The sequence below is a fragment of the Apteryx mantelli genome, chromosome 14 (genome assembly GCF_036417845.1).
Source record: "Apteryx mantelli isolate bAptMan1 chromosome 14, bAptMan1.hap1, whole genome shotgun sequence".
NCBI lineage: Eukaryota > Metazoa > Chordata > Aves > Apterygiformes > Apterygidae > Apteryx > Apteryx mantelli.
Window position 1 is genome coordinate 14100937 of NC_089991.1, and position 13050 is coordinate 14113986.

General features: G+C 36.9%; 1 protein-coding gene across 6 annotated transcripts in view; it reads right to left on the reverse strand.

Moving 5' to 3' along the window:
• The window catches only part of PWWP2A (PWWP domain containing 2A), a 54677-nt gene that overhangs the window by 33785 nt on the left and 7842 nt on the right, over window positions 1-13050 (reverse strand). For 4 of the 6 annotated variants that reach the window (XR_010885651.1, XR_010885652.1, XR_010885650.1 and 1 more), the window contains exon 2: window positions 6373-7340. Coding sequence is in view for 3 of the 6 variants with exons in the window: in XM_067304960.1 (XP_067161061.1) it covers window positions 6373-7340 (968 nt within the window). In the remaining 3 variants the exon portion in view is untranslated. Of the gene's footprint in view, window positions 1-4489; window positions 7341-13050 lie in introns of those variants that run through there. The other 2 variants (XM_067304959.1, XM_067304957.1) reach the window with 2 other exon arrangements.

Here is a 13050-nt window from a genome sequence, read left to right on the forward strand (position 1 = left end):
TCAGAACTGCTGTTTTTCTTCCTGTTCTTTTCATAGAGGGCAGTTGGGTCATAGTTTAACTTAAAAAAAAAAAAAAAAGTATGAATTAGTCTAAGTTAGAGTATAGATTAGCATATATTTCACAGCTAATATAGGAAAAAAGACTGCAATGTTCCAGTAAATCATAGGTTAACTATGAGTTACTATTAGAAAGCAACAGTTAAACCAAACCAAACACAGTCTTCAGAGATACTTCTGAGTTAGGGAAGAATCACTGTCATTCTAGAATACTTTTGTAAAACTCCCCTTAAAGTACTGTATACAGTTCTTACCACTGATAGCCAAGAAAGATGAGTTCAAACCAGAACAGGTGCAAAGAAATGCCAGTAAGATGAGCAGGGAAGAGAAAATCCATCTTACAACAGGACGTTATTTTGCCTAGTTAAATGGCTGCACTCTATAAATACACTAGAAGGATAAACACCACAGTAATGGAACTATTTAAACTAAAATATAAAGTTGTCTCAAAGAACAGCAACTGAGGTATTTTAAATGCTGTATAGGAAATTGTCATCATGATTGTTAATGACCATATATCCAAACAGAGGTTCTTCTCACTACTAATTAAAAATGCTTTGAAGCTGAATACTTGCATCCACATCTCACATAACAGGATTTAATGGATCTTTATACAGCTTGACAGCTACTACAAAGGTCGTCAATACACAGGCTTCTAACTGCCTTTACATTAAATGTGGACAATCTCTGATCAATACAGCCATATCGGAAGAAATCCGTAAGTTAGTTATGCTACTGTATAGCTATGTTGCTACTGATAAAACTTGCTTTATTCATAGGGATGATTTTACTGTACTATTGCAGGCATAGCCTGTGTATACCCACAAAAGGAGATCTTTATCGAAAGGTATGCTACTACATCCTATGCTAAAAATAAGTCACACAATTAATATAAGCATAGCCTAAAGTGACATACAATCCTGTAACAAGCCACTCAACTTCCACAGGCTTGATTTAAATTCTGGAAAAAGGTTAAGTTTGAACAGTTGACTTATGTGACAATGACACACATTTCACTAGAATTTTTCTGCAGGCTCTTCCCTCCTACTGAACATGCAGAGTAACGTTATTCTCAGGCAACCAACTCATATTTCTCCTCCTTACAGTATCTCCTCTCTTTTCCTTCAGGTTCCATAAGACTTTTCTATCTACATCCCTACAAAACTAAACTGGAGATAAAAATGGAAAGATACAGCATCTCAACTCTGTACTGAAAGATCACTTTCACTTTTGTTTGTACATAGGATACCTACACTCTTACCAAATGGCTTATGACAAAAATTTTGTCATCTTGCTATCCTTGTAATTATAAGCTTACTATACTTTTCTTCCAATTCACAGTCATATCTATAATAGTTAGAATGAAGTGATTCCACTGCATTGACTGAATTTGCTTATTCTTGTACCTGTTAGAATGCAATTCCAAAGAAAGAGATGAACTGAAACTGCTTTGCCCTGATTATTAGCTTCTGTCTTTCCTGAACTCTCCAGCCAAGCAGCCAGTTCCATTTCCCCACTGTACTGCACAGAGCACTCCTGAGAACAGGCAGTAATGCTACTGAGGACTAGCTACTGAGATTTGTTTGCCAAGGTTCATGTTCCTATTCTACAATGACAACTTACGCAAAAGTTTATGGACAACAAGAATGGAAGTTAGTTTCAGGTTAGCTAGAAAAGAACCTGAGGCTAGCAATGCAAAAAGCAATTCGTATTGCTTCCACTGATATGATCCTTCTTAAATCTAATCACATTTAGGAACTGCTTCTTTTTTTGATATCCAAAACAGGCTGAAAAACAAATCTGCTAGGCCTTGCACAGTTGGCCTAAATTAAAAGCTAAGATCCTTGTGTCTCCCCCCTAAACAGCCCTCTTGGTGAAATAGTTCTCAATTATCTAGCTTCCAAACTAATGGTAACACTACACTGTGTAAAACAAAACACAGTATGATCAGAGATGCTTGGCTTATTTAAGTGTTGCCATATAAAATTGTAACTCTGATTAGAAAAATAAAAAAATGTTCAGTTTCCCACAGAATTCTCTTTAAGAGAAATGTAAGCATGTAACATTTACTTCTAGCTTCATTCATGAAGTTATCATGCTTTCAAACACTCCTTTTAAAGGACACGTTTGTAAGTATTGGAATAACTATTCCCCTGAACATTTAACTGAATTTAAAGATCTTCAAAGGCAAAGTATGCTTGTATTAAAAACTCATCACCATCCCTCACTCTCCCCCCCCCCCCAAACTGAAATACCGGGCATATTCAGCAACTACTCAGAGGAATTTCATTAATTCAAAAACATATCGTCTGCAATTTATTATATTAAACTGATAGAAAACTTACAGAGTCAGTCTTTATATTGATGCTTGTCTTCACAAGACACAGGCTGCTTGCAACAGTTGCACAGCTTAATTACACAGATGAGCTATCCTGGCACTGTAAAGACATGCTCCTGTCATCAGTTATCTGATAAATCATTTATACTGCCAATCTAATTCAGAGATGGTAGACATGTACCAAACTGTAAGAACAGTAGTCCACGCTCAAATGGTTAATATCACTGGGATCAGATGGGTGCATAAGTTGGTGGGTTTTGCAGTTAAAGAACACCAAGCTTTGGCCTAGCTTTAAGATCTTTAAAGCTATATGCAGTATCCATACCACTATAACCACAGTTACTTAGTATAACAACCAGACTTCATGCTAAGCCCAGTATTTACTCAACCAGACTTCATGTCAAGCCCAGTATTTACTCCACTGTCAACTATGTCATATCTAGACATTCAGCTACTCTTCAGTGAAAACAAGGGAGAAAAAAAAATAGGACAGTATGAATAGGATATTTTTGACCTAACAATGTGGTGTTATGTGAAAAAAAATTAGTCTATCAGTTTTGAGACCAGTTAAGCCTAAAGTGATGATGCACATTCACTCACTACAGACTATGAAGCTTAATAACGACTCCCTAAAAGACTGATCAACCAAGTGTCATAACTAAGACTCAAAAGTGCCTTTTCTAACAGTTCTTTTGAACATGAAACAATCTAAAGAAACCTCCCCCCAATACTTGTTTCTCTCCTATCTCAGCTGTGACCACCTGAGCAAACCTTGACTATGTATGCTCTAGCACTATTCTAACTATAGGATAAAGTTAAGTGTACAAAGCCTTCGTGTCTTCAAAAAAGAAAACAAAACAAAGTAAATATTTTTACCACTATTTGGCTCAGAACAACTGTAACATAACCAGTTTGTTTGAGCTTCTGAACCTGAAGAAGCTAGCATCGACATCTAAACCATGTTGTATGGGTTCTCAGCTTCAAAAAGCAGTCTGCTTTAGTAACAAAGGCTTATTTACTTAAATAGAGTAACTGTTTCTGTTTGCAGGAAAGAATACATAGGAGTGAAACAGGATTTTTCACATTATGAAATTTGTGTGTTTATCACATTCAAAAAGCATTGATTTTTTAATTTTTTTTGTAACAGTTAGAATGCCAAGGAAAAGCTAATATATTTGGAAGCTCAATTAGCACCTAACAGAGATTACCATATATTTCTCAGGAAATTTGATCTGCCATGTGTTCAACACTTTAGAGTTCAGATAGTTCTGTGGGCACAACAGAAAAATTTAAAAGGGTTGAAAGAAAGACCACACAGTAGCATGAATGTATAAAATTTAGGATTAAGTTAAAAAGATTTTAAGGGTTTGATGATTTAATCCTTGCCCTCATTTTCATGTCTGTTTAAAATCTAATTTCAGTCTAAGCTTAAATTTTTACATCTGTCATGATTGCCTACATGGGCAATTACAGAAAAAATACTGGATGAAAACTGCTCTAGGATGAAGGTTGACAAATTCTTCACAAGACAGTGCAAGGCTGAAACAGGAGTGGGTGGGAGAAGACAGGGTAATTCATACGGTCAGATAAGGACCAAAACTAGAAGTGGGGAGGGGAAAAAGAAAACAAAAAAAAAAAAAGTGAAGTCAACTGCATGAAATTGCCCAACATTGAGCAACAGACATGCAAGAAAAGCTGAAGTAACAGTGGAGAGTGGGCCTGACTAGCTTTTGACAGATGGAAAAAATTGAAAACATTTCCCCACTGCACAAGTAACATTATCCACAGTCTTTATTCAAATATATGGAATCAAACCTACTTAAGGGAAAATTTTGATGAACCTCAGCTAAAACAGAAAGCCCTCTGCAGAGCTAGTTTTGAAACAAAAGGGACAGATAATTGCTTAATCTCAAAATTAAGGCTTAAGTATACCAATAGTACTTTATATCAAGCAGTTATCTAAGAATGAGTGGAAAAAGGACAATTTACTTTTTAAAAGGGTGTCCTCTATACACGGCATACATATAAAATACTCTAACATCCTGAAATTTTTTCAAAGCTTTTTGAGAAACACACACAAATAATTCAGATTTAGTCAATTTTATTTACAGTTTGTTTTTTTTACATTTCAGAGCATTACACAATTACATATTCTCATTTTCTGACCTGCAAACAGATACCTTAAACGGAAATATTAAAAAAAAAAAGTTAGATACATCCAAAATGCAACAATTACACATCTGACAATTCACAAAGTGTAATTTACTAGGACGTATCCTAAGAATTTAGGAACAACCAGTCAGGAGAAAATCTGACCAATTTAAGCAATCAATTATTTACACATTCAAAACAAAGCCTCTCTTAATCTAAACCTCCAGGCAAATGGCCTGAAAGATTTCTTCAGGAAGAAAGACCAGAAGTTATGATTCACACCTATGCAGCATTAACAGCCCTTGATCCCAAATACTGAGCAACTTCTCAGCTTTGTCTTAGAGCTACAGGCATCCCTCTCAGCTTCTCAGACCCTGAAGTGTTATGTTTGTGCCCCCATGTGCATAGAAAGGCTGAGTGTTTAAGAAGTGGTCACTAAGATAAAACCCCATTTAATCTGGTCTTTAAATTACATGAATTTTTCTTCCTTAAAATTTTTAAGTTTTCTAATGTCATTTAAACTGGCCCTCGCGGTCTTAAGATGTCTACACATGCTTTGGACCCACTTGCTCCAGCCAGACTAAATACATTAGAAACTATTTGAAATAACGTTTAAAGACCATTTAGACAAGGCTTACGTTTCTATACTTCCCTGATGGGCCACAAAAAAATAAAAATAAAATAAAATAAAAATCACAGCTACTACTTTCATCCCTTGTGTTAACCCTTTGCCACACAGCAACTAGGTACATACTGGGTAGAAACTACTAAAAAATTCCCTGCAAATAAGCTGCCTTTCAGCTGAGGCTATGGCTCCTATGCATTGGGTGTTTGAGGAGTTAAAAAAAAACAAACAAAAAAAAACAAACAAAAAACCAAAAAACTCACTTGAAAAATACTGAAATTCTTACTTTAGGCTAATTATGATTGCATGTTCAATTTGTTTAACTTTCAAGAAACTGCTACAAATGGAACAATTTTAGTATAAAAAGAGCAGTCAACCGAGTGCAACTTCTGACTTGGTAAGTCCTTCATGGTAGTTCTTTAACTAGGCTATGAATTTTGTGGAGCCTTCAGATTTCTTGCCTACCTTACTTTCCATGTTCACGTTTCAAACTGTGTCAGCAGGGCCCGAACTTCGGGAGTCAGCTGCTTAGCAGCCTTAGCTGCCTCTGTGATGGCCTTGCGGTAAAGGCCCTTTCTCTTCTTATTAAAGCGCAACTGGAAGTTTTCTAAAAAGGGGGATAGTTGTGAAAGAGCAAGAAAAGATGTTGTTGGGGACCCAAACCACGATATACGAGCCTCCTGTCGAACTAAAAGGCCATTATCTTTCCGGCTCACAGTTATGGTAAGAATACGGGCTGGCCACCAAGGGAAGCCATAAATCTTGGCCCAAACAATGTCCCCTACACATATGGTCCTGCCATCTGGTGTGACACATTTAGAGACGTTTTTGGAAAAGACTTTCATTTTCAAGGAATTACTGAGCTTTTTCTCTTCCTTTGAGGAGGAGGAGGAGGAGGAGGAGGAGGAAGGTGCATGCATGCTGCCTGGAGGAAAATCAAAGCTTTCAGTAGAGCTACACTCAGAGTTGGTAGATTTCAAATCATCTGTGCTATCACTACTACAAACTGATGCACTGGAAGAGTCAGATTTCTTTTGATTAAGGGTCATATAAACCGTTATATTGCTTTTGCTGCCTCTCTTGCCCAATGTCTGGTGTTCATCCTGATCAACAGTTACATGCACTTCACTTGTGTCCTGAACCTCACTGCTGGCCTCTTCAGGGCCTTTTGAGGGGCTCTGATTTTCTGAAGGGGCCTCACCTGCTGAGCGGGTGGAGGAGCAGCGAGACTGGGGCTTGGTTGCCATCTTGCCACTCCGTATTTTCTCAAGTCCTGTCTTGAGAGAAGAGTCATTTTCTTCATTTCGATATCTTTGTGGCTTTAAACGCAATCGGGGTGGGAGGGAACCTGAGCTGGTGTTCTGAAGACGCCGTGTGAAGTGGACCTTTGAATGTGCATTTTTGGAAGAGGAGGTTGCACTCTGCTTCTTTTGTGCCTTTTCTTTGGCCATTTTCAAGACTTCCCGAGCTTTTGCATGATCCATGTTTTTGCTCTGGAGAACTTTTTTTGTATTTAACTGCGCTTTTGAAGTATTTGCTTGTGCAGAAACTTTAACTACTCTGCTTCTGCTGTGGGCAATATTTGAAACCTTGACCACAGCGTTCCTTTTCTGGCTTTCATTTTGGCTTTTTCCATCCACTTTATGGTCAGTCTTAAGTTTTTTATTCACAGTAGTCACACTCTCATTTCTTCGTTTTTTATTATCCTCATATTTTGAAGAGTCACTTGCATTGCCACCTTTTTTAATTTCCTTTTTTTCTGCAACAACACTGTTTTTGCACTTGTCACATAAGACCTGCCTGGGTCGTAGCTTGATAGCATTCATAATAGAAGTGGGTTCCTCCCTGTACATTTTACGCTTGGGCCGCTTAATTTTCCGGGGTGGAGGCTGAGGTATTGACTGGTTATAGGTGTCCCTGATAAACAAAGGAGGAGGATATGGCGCTCCCTCATGAAAGAGAGGAGGTGGTTTAGAAGTCCATAGGCTTTTAGCTAGGCTAGGTTCTGATGGCTGCGTGGGAGAAGAGTCATCAGGGACTGCAGCATTAGATTCACACTTCACTTGTGCCTCATCTTGGAATGGTTTACTTTGGAGCTGCATGGCTTCAGGTTTATCCTTGTATTCCCTTTTAGGAAATATGGTCACAGGGATTCCATGGGGTCCAAACCTTAAAGAGAAAAAGAAAGAACATATTAAAGGTTTTGATGGATTTTTTGCTGTATAAAAAAAAAAGTTTGAGAAGCTGTCTACATTACAAAACTACCATTTGAGAGAGACAGGTGCTGGGCAAAGTCAAAGCATCATATCTGGACTTACTTTAAGTTTTCAAAAAGCAGGATACCAAAACCAAGTCAGCAGAGAATGTGAAATACACAACTTCACTTGCATCAAATCCTGTTGTATCAAAAATACATAACTATAGTAAAGAAGTGCTGAACATGTTACACAAAAAAACCCTCTAGAGACCGCATTAAAAGATCTCTATATTTTTAGAAAATGCTTAAAAACACACAAACTACACACTCAGCAAGACATGCCCTCAACTCCAAACCTGCACAAGATTTCTATATTAAGTCAATTTAAGTGAAGAAGGCATCTTCATTGTTTTATATAATTCTTCAATTTTTGGCATAGCACAAAACACTGAATTTGTTCTAGATTTAATCATGGCAAATATACAATGAATAAATACTAGCATTTTAGAGATAGTGCTGTCATTCCTCATATACAAGAAACATCCATGAAAGAACAGCAGTTGATTATCTGATGCATTACAGCATAAGCCTTTCTAGACCGTTTAAGTTTATTCCAGCAAAAATATCCTTACCATTTCAGTCTGGTACAAATCATTTTCCCCCCTGTTCTGCAAGCAGATTACCACCTCAAACTACTGCCTACTTTTCTCCCGAAAGCTCTAGGCACTTCAAGATCTGTACTGCTCTGTTTGAGACATATACAGGACCTTTAACCACCCTGGCTAGTTCTAAGAGAGTAGAATGAAAAATCCCTTTAAGACTTAAGCATTAGTTCAACTTTCCTGTAGTAACAGAAGTAGTACGTTGCTCACCAGGAAACCAGCGGTTCTTGCAAAGTTTTATGCAGAGGGAAACATTTTATCAGTTTACAAGGCTTCCCTTCTCCACAGAGGGAATCAAACAATAAATACACTCATTTTTCAACGTTATCCTTCTGTCCTTAGGACATGTAAGGAGGGATTATAAAAGCCAGTTTACCCTTTCTTCTGTTCCACATTAGTATTGACCATTTGACACTACACAGAGCTTTAACTATACCATTCAGCATTCTTGAGCTTTGCCTGAATCCAGCTCCCATACACTCAACAGTGTTTGGCTTATATTAGGTGATATTATAATCAGTATGAGCTTAATGCAGCAAGAACATGCAATTCAAGGCTGCAAATCAAATGCCAACCCAACCATTTTGAATCACTAAACGGTGTTTGCACTGTAGGTACTCATATCCCACCTGACAAGAGAGTGGAGTAATTATCAAAGACTTGTCTTCAGGTTAATGCTAGTCCATTTGGCACTGCAGCTGCTTAACTGCAACATCCTCCTCATTGATTAAACTGAAATTTATTTACAGTCTATGGTTGCCTCTTAACTAAGTATAAATGCCAAATTCTTGTCTATTTTCCCCTAACACTTGTGGCTTATACAAGTACCTAGATTTTGGCTTTTATTTCTTGAAAATTTATTTTGAAACAGGTCAGCCTATGTGCTAGCAGAGTCTTTACACCTGGTGAGCAGAGTCACCAAGTCTTCACTTATTTGTGCTTCCACAAACCTGTTAAGTCTCTGTTTACACTTAAAGTTGTAATTGAAGCAAACAAACCATCCAAGATTGAGCTATCCAATCAGTATGCACTTCATAATAAGAGGGGAATAGAAGGAGCAAGCAAGCTACTCGAGGGGCAATCCAATCAATTTTGTTTTCATTAAAAAAAAAAAAAAAAAAAAAGGAAGGAAGGAAGGAAGTTGAACACTTGACAATTTACCCATAAAAAGTATCAACATACACCTAGTTACTCATGCACTCATACATTTGAGCTCTGGAGACAGACACAGGAGACCACAAACAGTTTAAGCACTATTCTGGCATTACACATGGGCTGATGTGTGTGCTCTTTACCACAAAATACTCTATCATCCCAGTAAAATTCATTTCACAGGGTGGGCCCACTTCAGTTGAACTTAGATGTTCCCCAATTAAGAACACTGCCTGTTTATGAAGCACGGTCTACTTGACTACTGAAGGCCACAATGAATTACAAACATTTAGCAGCAGATGCAAGTATTTTTCCAGCCTTCTGAAAAAACAGCAAGTCTGGCATTAATCCATAAAGAATCATAACTAAGTTTTAAAATTGCCTTAAAGTTCCAAAGGTCCACCAAGTGTAAGAAAGTTTATTTTCCACACTTTCCCTTTCATTAACGATTACAAATAAGTAATTCAACTCCAAATAAGGTTTTAAAAGAAAGTATCAACTGATAATAAACTAGCAGTATTTAGAATGTTACTGGCATCCAGATGTTCACCTTTTCCATAGCAATAAAACCTGGATCCCATCCTTTACCACCTGAATAAAAATTACAGGATTAAAAAAAAAAAAAAAAAAGAGTTAACTTACTGCAAGAGTTAAGAACAAGAATTCCTAGACAAGGCAAGAACTCCATTGCATAAATTTCAGTCCCAAACATCAGACCAGAAAAGAAAGAATAGGATTGTAATATGAAGAAGGACAAAACCCATGCAGAAACACATCACACCTTCATTGTTTCAGGAACTGTATTTTCTAGTCCACCCCAAGACATTTCCAGGGACCAGTGCACAAGAATCTCTTCTAGAGAACATTTATGCCGACTCAATATTAGTAAGTTAACCACTACGATCAGTAACCTGGGAAGAAGCAGATCATAGAGACTGCAAAGAGGTCTCCAGTGGTATCCTGTTCTAATGCTTCATTTCTCCTTCCCTAGATTTCTTTTCTCAGCTTCTACTGCCCCACAAGCAAAGCCAGCATGATTAGCACTCCAAGTACATAAAATAGACTAGTGGGAAGTGCAGCATACAACTGATACCATGAAGGAAGCAGAGATTACTACTGTACCTTAGACTGTAATCTTTTCTTTCAAGCATCTGTGTAACACAGGTCAAAGAGCTGATGAACAGGACTGTTGAAGTGCAATTTTTTATACAAGATGCAAACCTGCTTCAGAGTCTTTTTTAGTAAGACAACAGCAACCCATACTGAATCTCTGAAGCTGGGACCTGTATCACAAGAGGTACTGTTCTAAAGGAATGTGCTAGAATTTGCTGTCCCTGTCTACTTAAAAATTAATGAAGTCTAGAATTAGAGAACATTCACAATTATTATCTATCACCAGTTATGCCAAGAGCAAATGAAGACATTATTCCTATAGATTGCGTGTTAATATATAAACACATCATCAGTCAAGACATAGTTCACGTGACCTACAAGATAAATTTCACAAATCAAGAGAGGGAATATTACTTCCAAAAGCTGAATGTACGGCTGCTTTTCTCCAGTTATAAAGCTTGGAAGAATGATACAAAAAATAAGAAGAGAAAACAAGCACAGATTTAGGAATGAAACAGAGTAAATGATACAGGAGAAAACATGAAGACAAAGGAGAAAGGTAAGAAGAAAAGACAAAACAGAGCATGGCATCTCTTCCTTACCACAAAAGATATGATCAGAACAAACCTATCAAAGATAAGACATGGTAGAACATCTAATGAATTTAATAGCTAACTCATTTTCAAGTATTTATTGCACATACTAGAATTTCAAAGCCCATTTTTTGTACCACTGGTTGGTGGACCTTGAAGGCAAATGCTTCTTACAGAATCCCAGTAATTGTTTCTGTTATGCCAACTACACATTAGCTAAGAGTATCACGTTTGTAGTTTAGATATTAAAGTTTCAAAAGCTAGCATCTGGGTCATCTACTGTAGAGACGAAAATGGTCTAAAAGGCTACCATAAAAAGTTTTAAAAATCCAAGCAACACAACTCAGATGTACCATGACATAAATAACACTTACCAATCTACACAGTGTTGAATAGAGACTATATCATCGAAATCTAGCAGATCTGCATTAAAACAAACCATTTCAGTTATGCCACATCAGTAAGACTACCCAAGCATTTCATATGTATCATGCTGCATGTTTAAGTACTACAAGAAGTTGTCTTTAGAGATTACATTCTTGTGGAAAATACTCATCCTGAAATATCACCTGTCCTCACTATATTACTTTCCTCCAGAAAAATCAATTCTTGGAAGACGCATACTGCATTTACTGTTTGGAGAGAGAGAAAAGTGTATATAGATAAAGAAATCTCCGTCTGTGCATAAGTTCAATCTGGTTATTATATATTATGCAAGAGTGGACTATACATAGTTCTTCCTCAGAACATCACTTGAAGGACTGGAAAGGTGCTTTGATAACAGCTCGTTTTCAGACCCCCTAGGAAAACCAAAATAAGAAACAGGTACTAGAAAAATAATGTAATGCTGTTCCAGAAAGCAGTGCATCACTACTTCAAATCTACTCTAAATTAGAATGATTTTTCTGTCTTGCCAAGCTTCCTCTTTCAAAAGATGTCCAGGTTCTTTTTGCTTTGAAAAGGCACCTCTAAGAGAGAAGACTGACAACACTCTTTGTAAGAAATATACCTCCAAGACTGTTAACAAGTAACCAGTGCAATCAGCAGGATCTAATCACATTTCTGCTGTATATATCACTTTAATATACATATGCATTAAAGACAGATACGATAAATATCAACAGGAATAGCAGGAACTATTTCTAAATAAAAAAGTAATGAGGTATATGAGATCCCTTCTGATGGAACCAAGTCCAGTTAGCTTTACACTGGGAAGTGCTTTCAATTGACTAGGATATGCAAGGGCAGAAATATGATAGAAGCAGTCAGGTTTTATTTACACAGTTTGTCAACTGAAAGCAATGAATAGGTAGCCATATCATCTTTTGTAATTATGCAAAAGCTAGTTTTGGTGTCAAACCTAGAAGCCTGACACTTAAAGCAATATAGAATTGTATTATAGATATGTAAACTTGGTTACTTCAGACAAAAGAACGCTTTTGTACACATTAATTCCTATAGCAGGACTATTACAATGAATATATATTACTATTTAAATTGTACGCAAAACAGAGCACAGGGGTGCACGTGCACACGTGTGCGTGTGTGTGCATTTAAAATATGAGATAAGGAACAAGCCTTGATTAAATTTGTAACAATGTGCACATAAAGATTTAAACAATACATCCTGGGGCAGGGGGTTAAGATGCTCTGTGAAGTGTTACACTCTCATCTTTGGCCTGCAATGTCTTAAGTTTTGTTTCTCTAATAAAAGAAAAGCAAAATTGAAAGCACTTTGTTCTACCAAAAAGAACCAAAGAAAAGAACGCAGTGAATCGGTTCAGAAGTATTTCACGTTTGTCTGCAAACACTTCGAATCAGTGTCAATGAAGCACAGTAACTCCCTGTGTTGTGGTGTTAAATCAAGTCTGCTGTAAATGACTATAAACAAAACTGATCTTCACCACCAAGTTGGCCTACAGTAATCTCAGATTACCTTTTTATGCATTGTTCTTGTTTACTCAATAACATCCGTATGTGTTTTTTAGAAGTCAAAACAGGAAATAATTTAAGTGATTTTTATCACCTGGATCGAGGTTCAAAGACTCTAAATACTAGGAATATAACAATATACTCATACACTATAGGGCTAAGTATATTTATTTCACGCATGTATCTAAATTGCATTAGGGATTAAGTTATGATATATAATGTACTATATA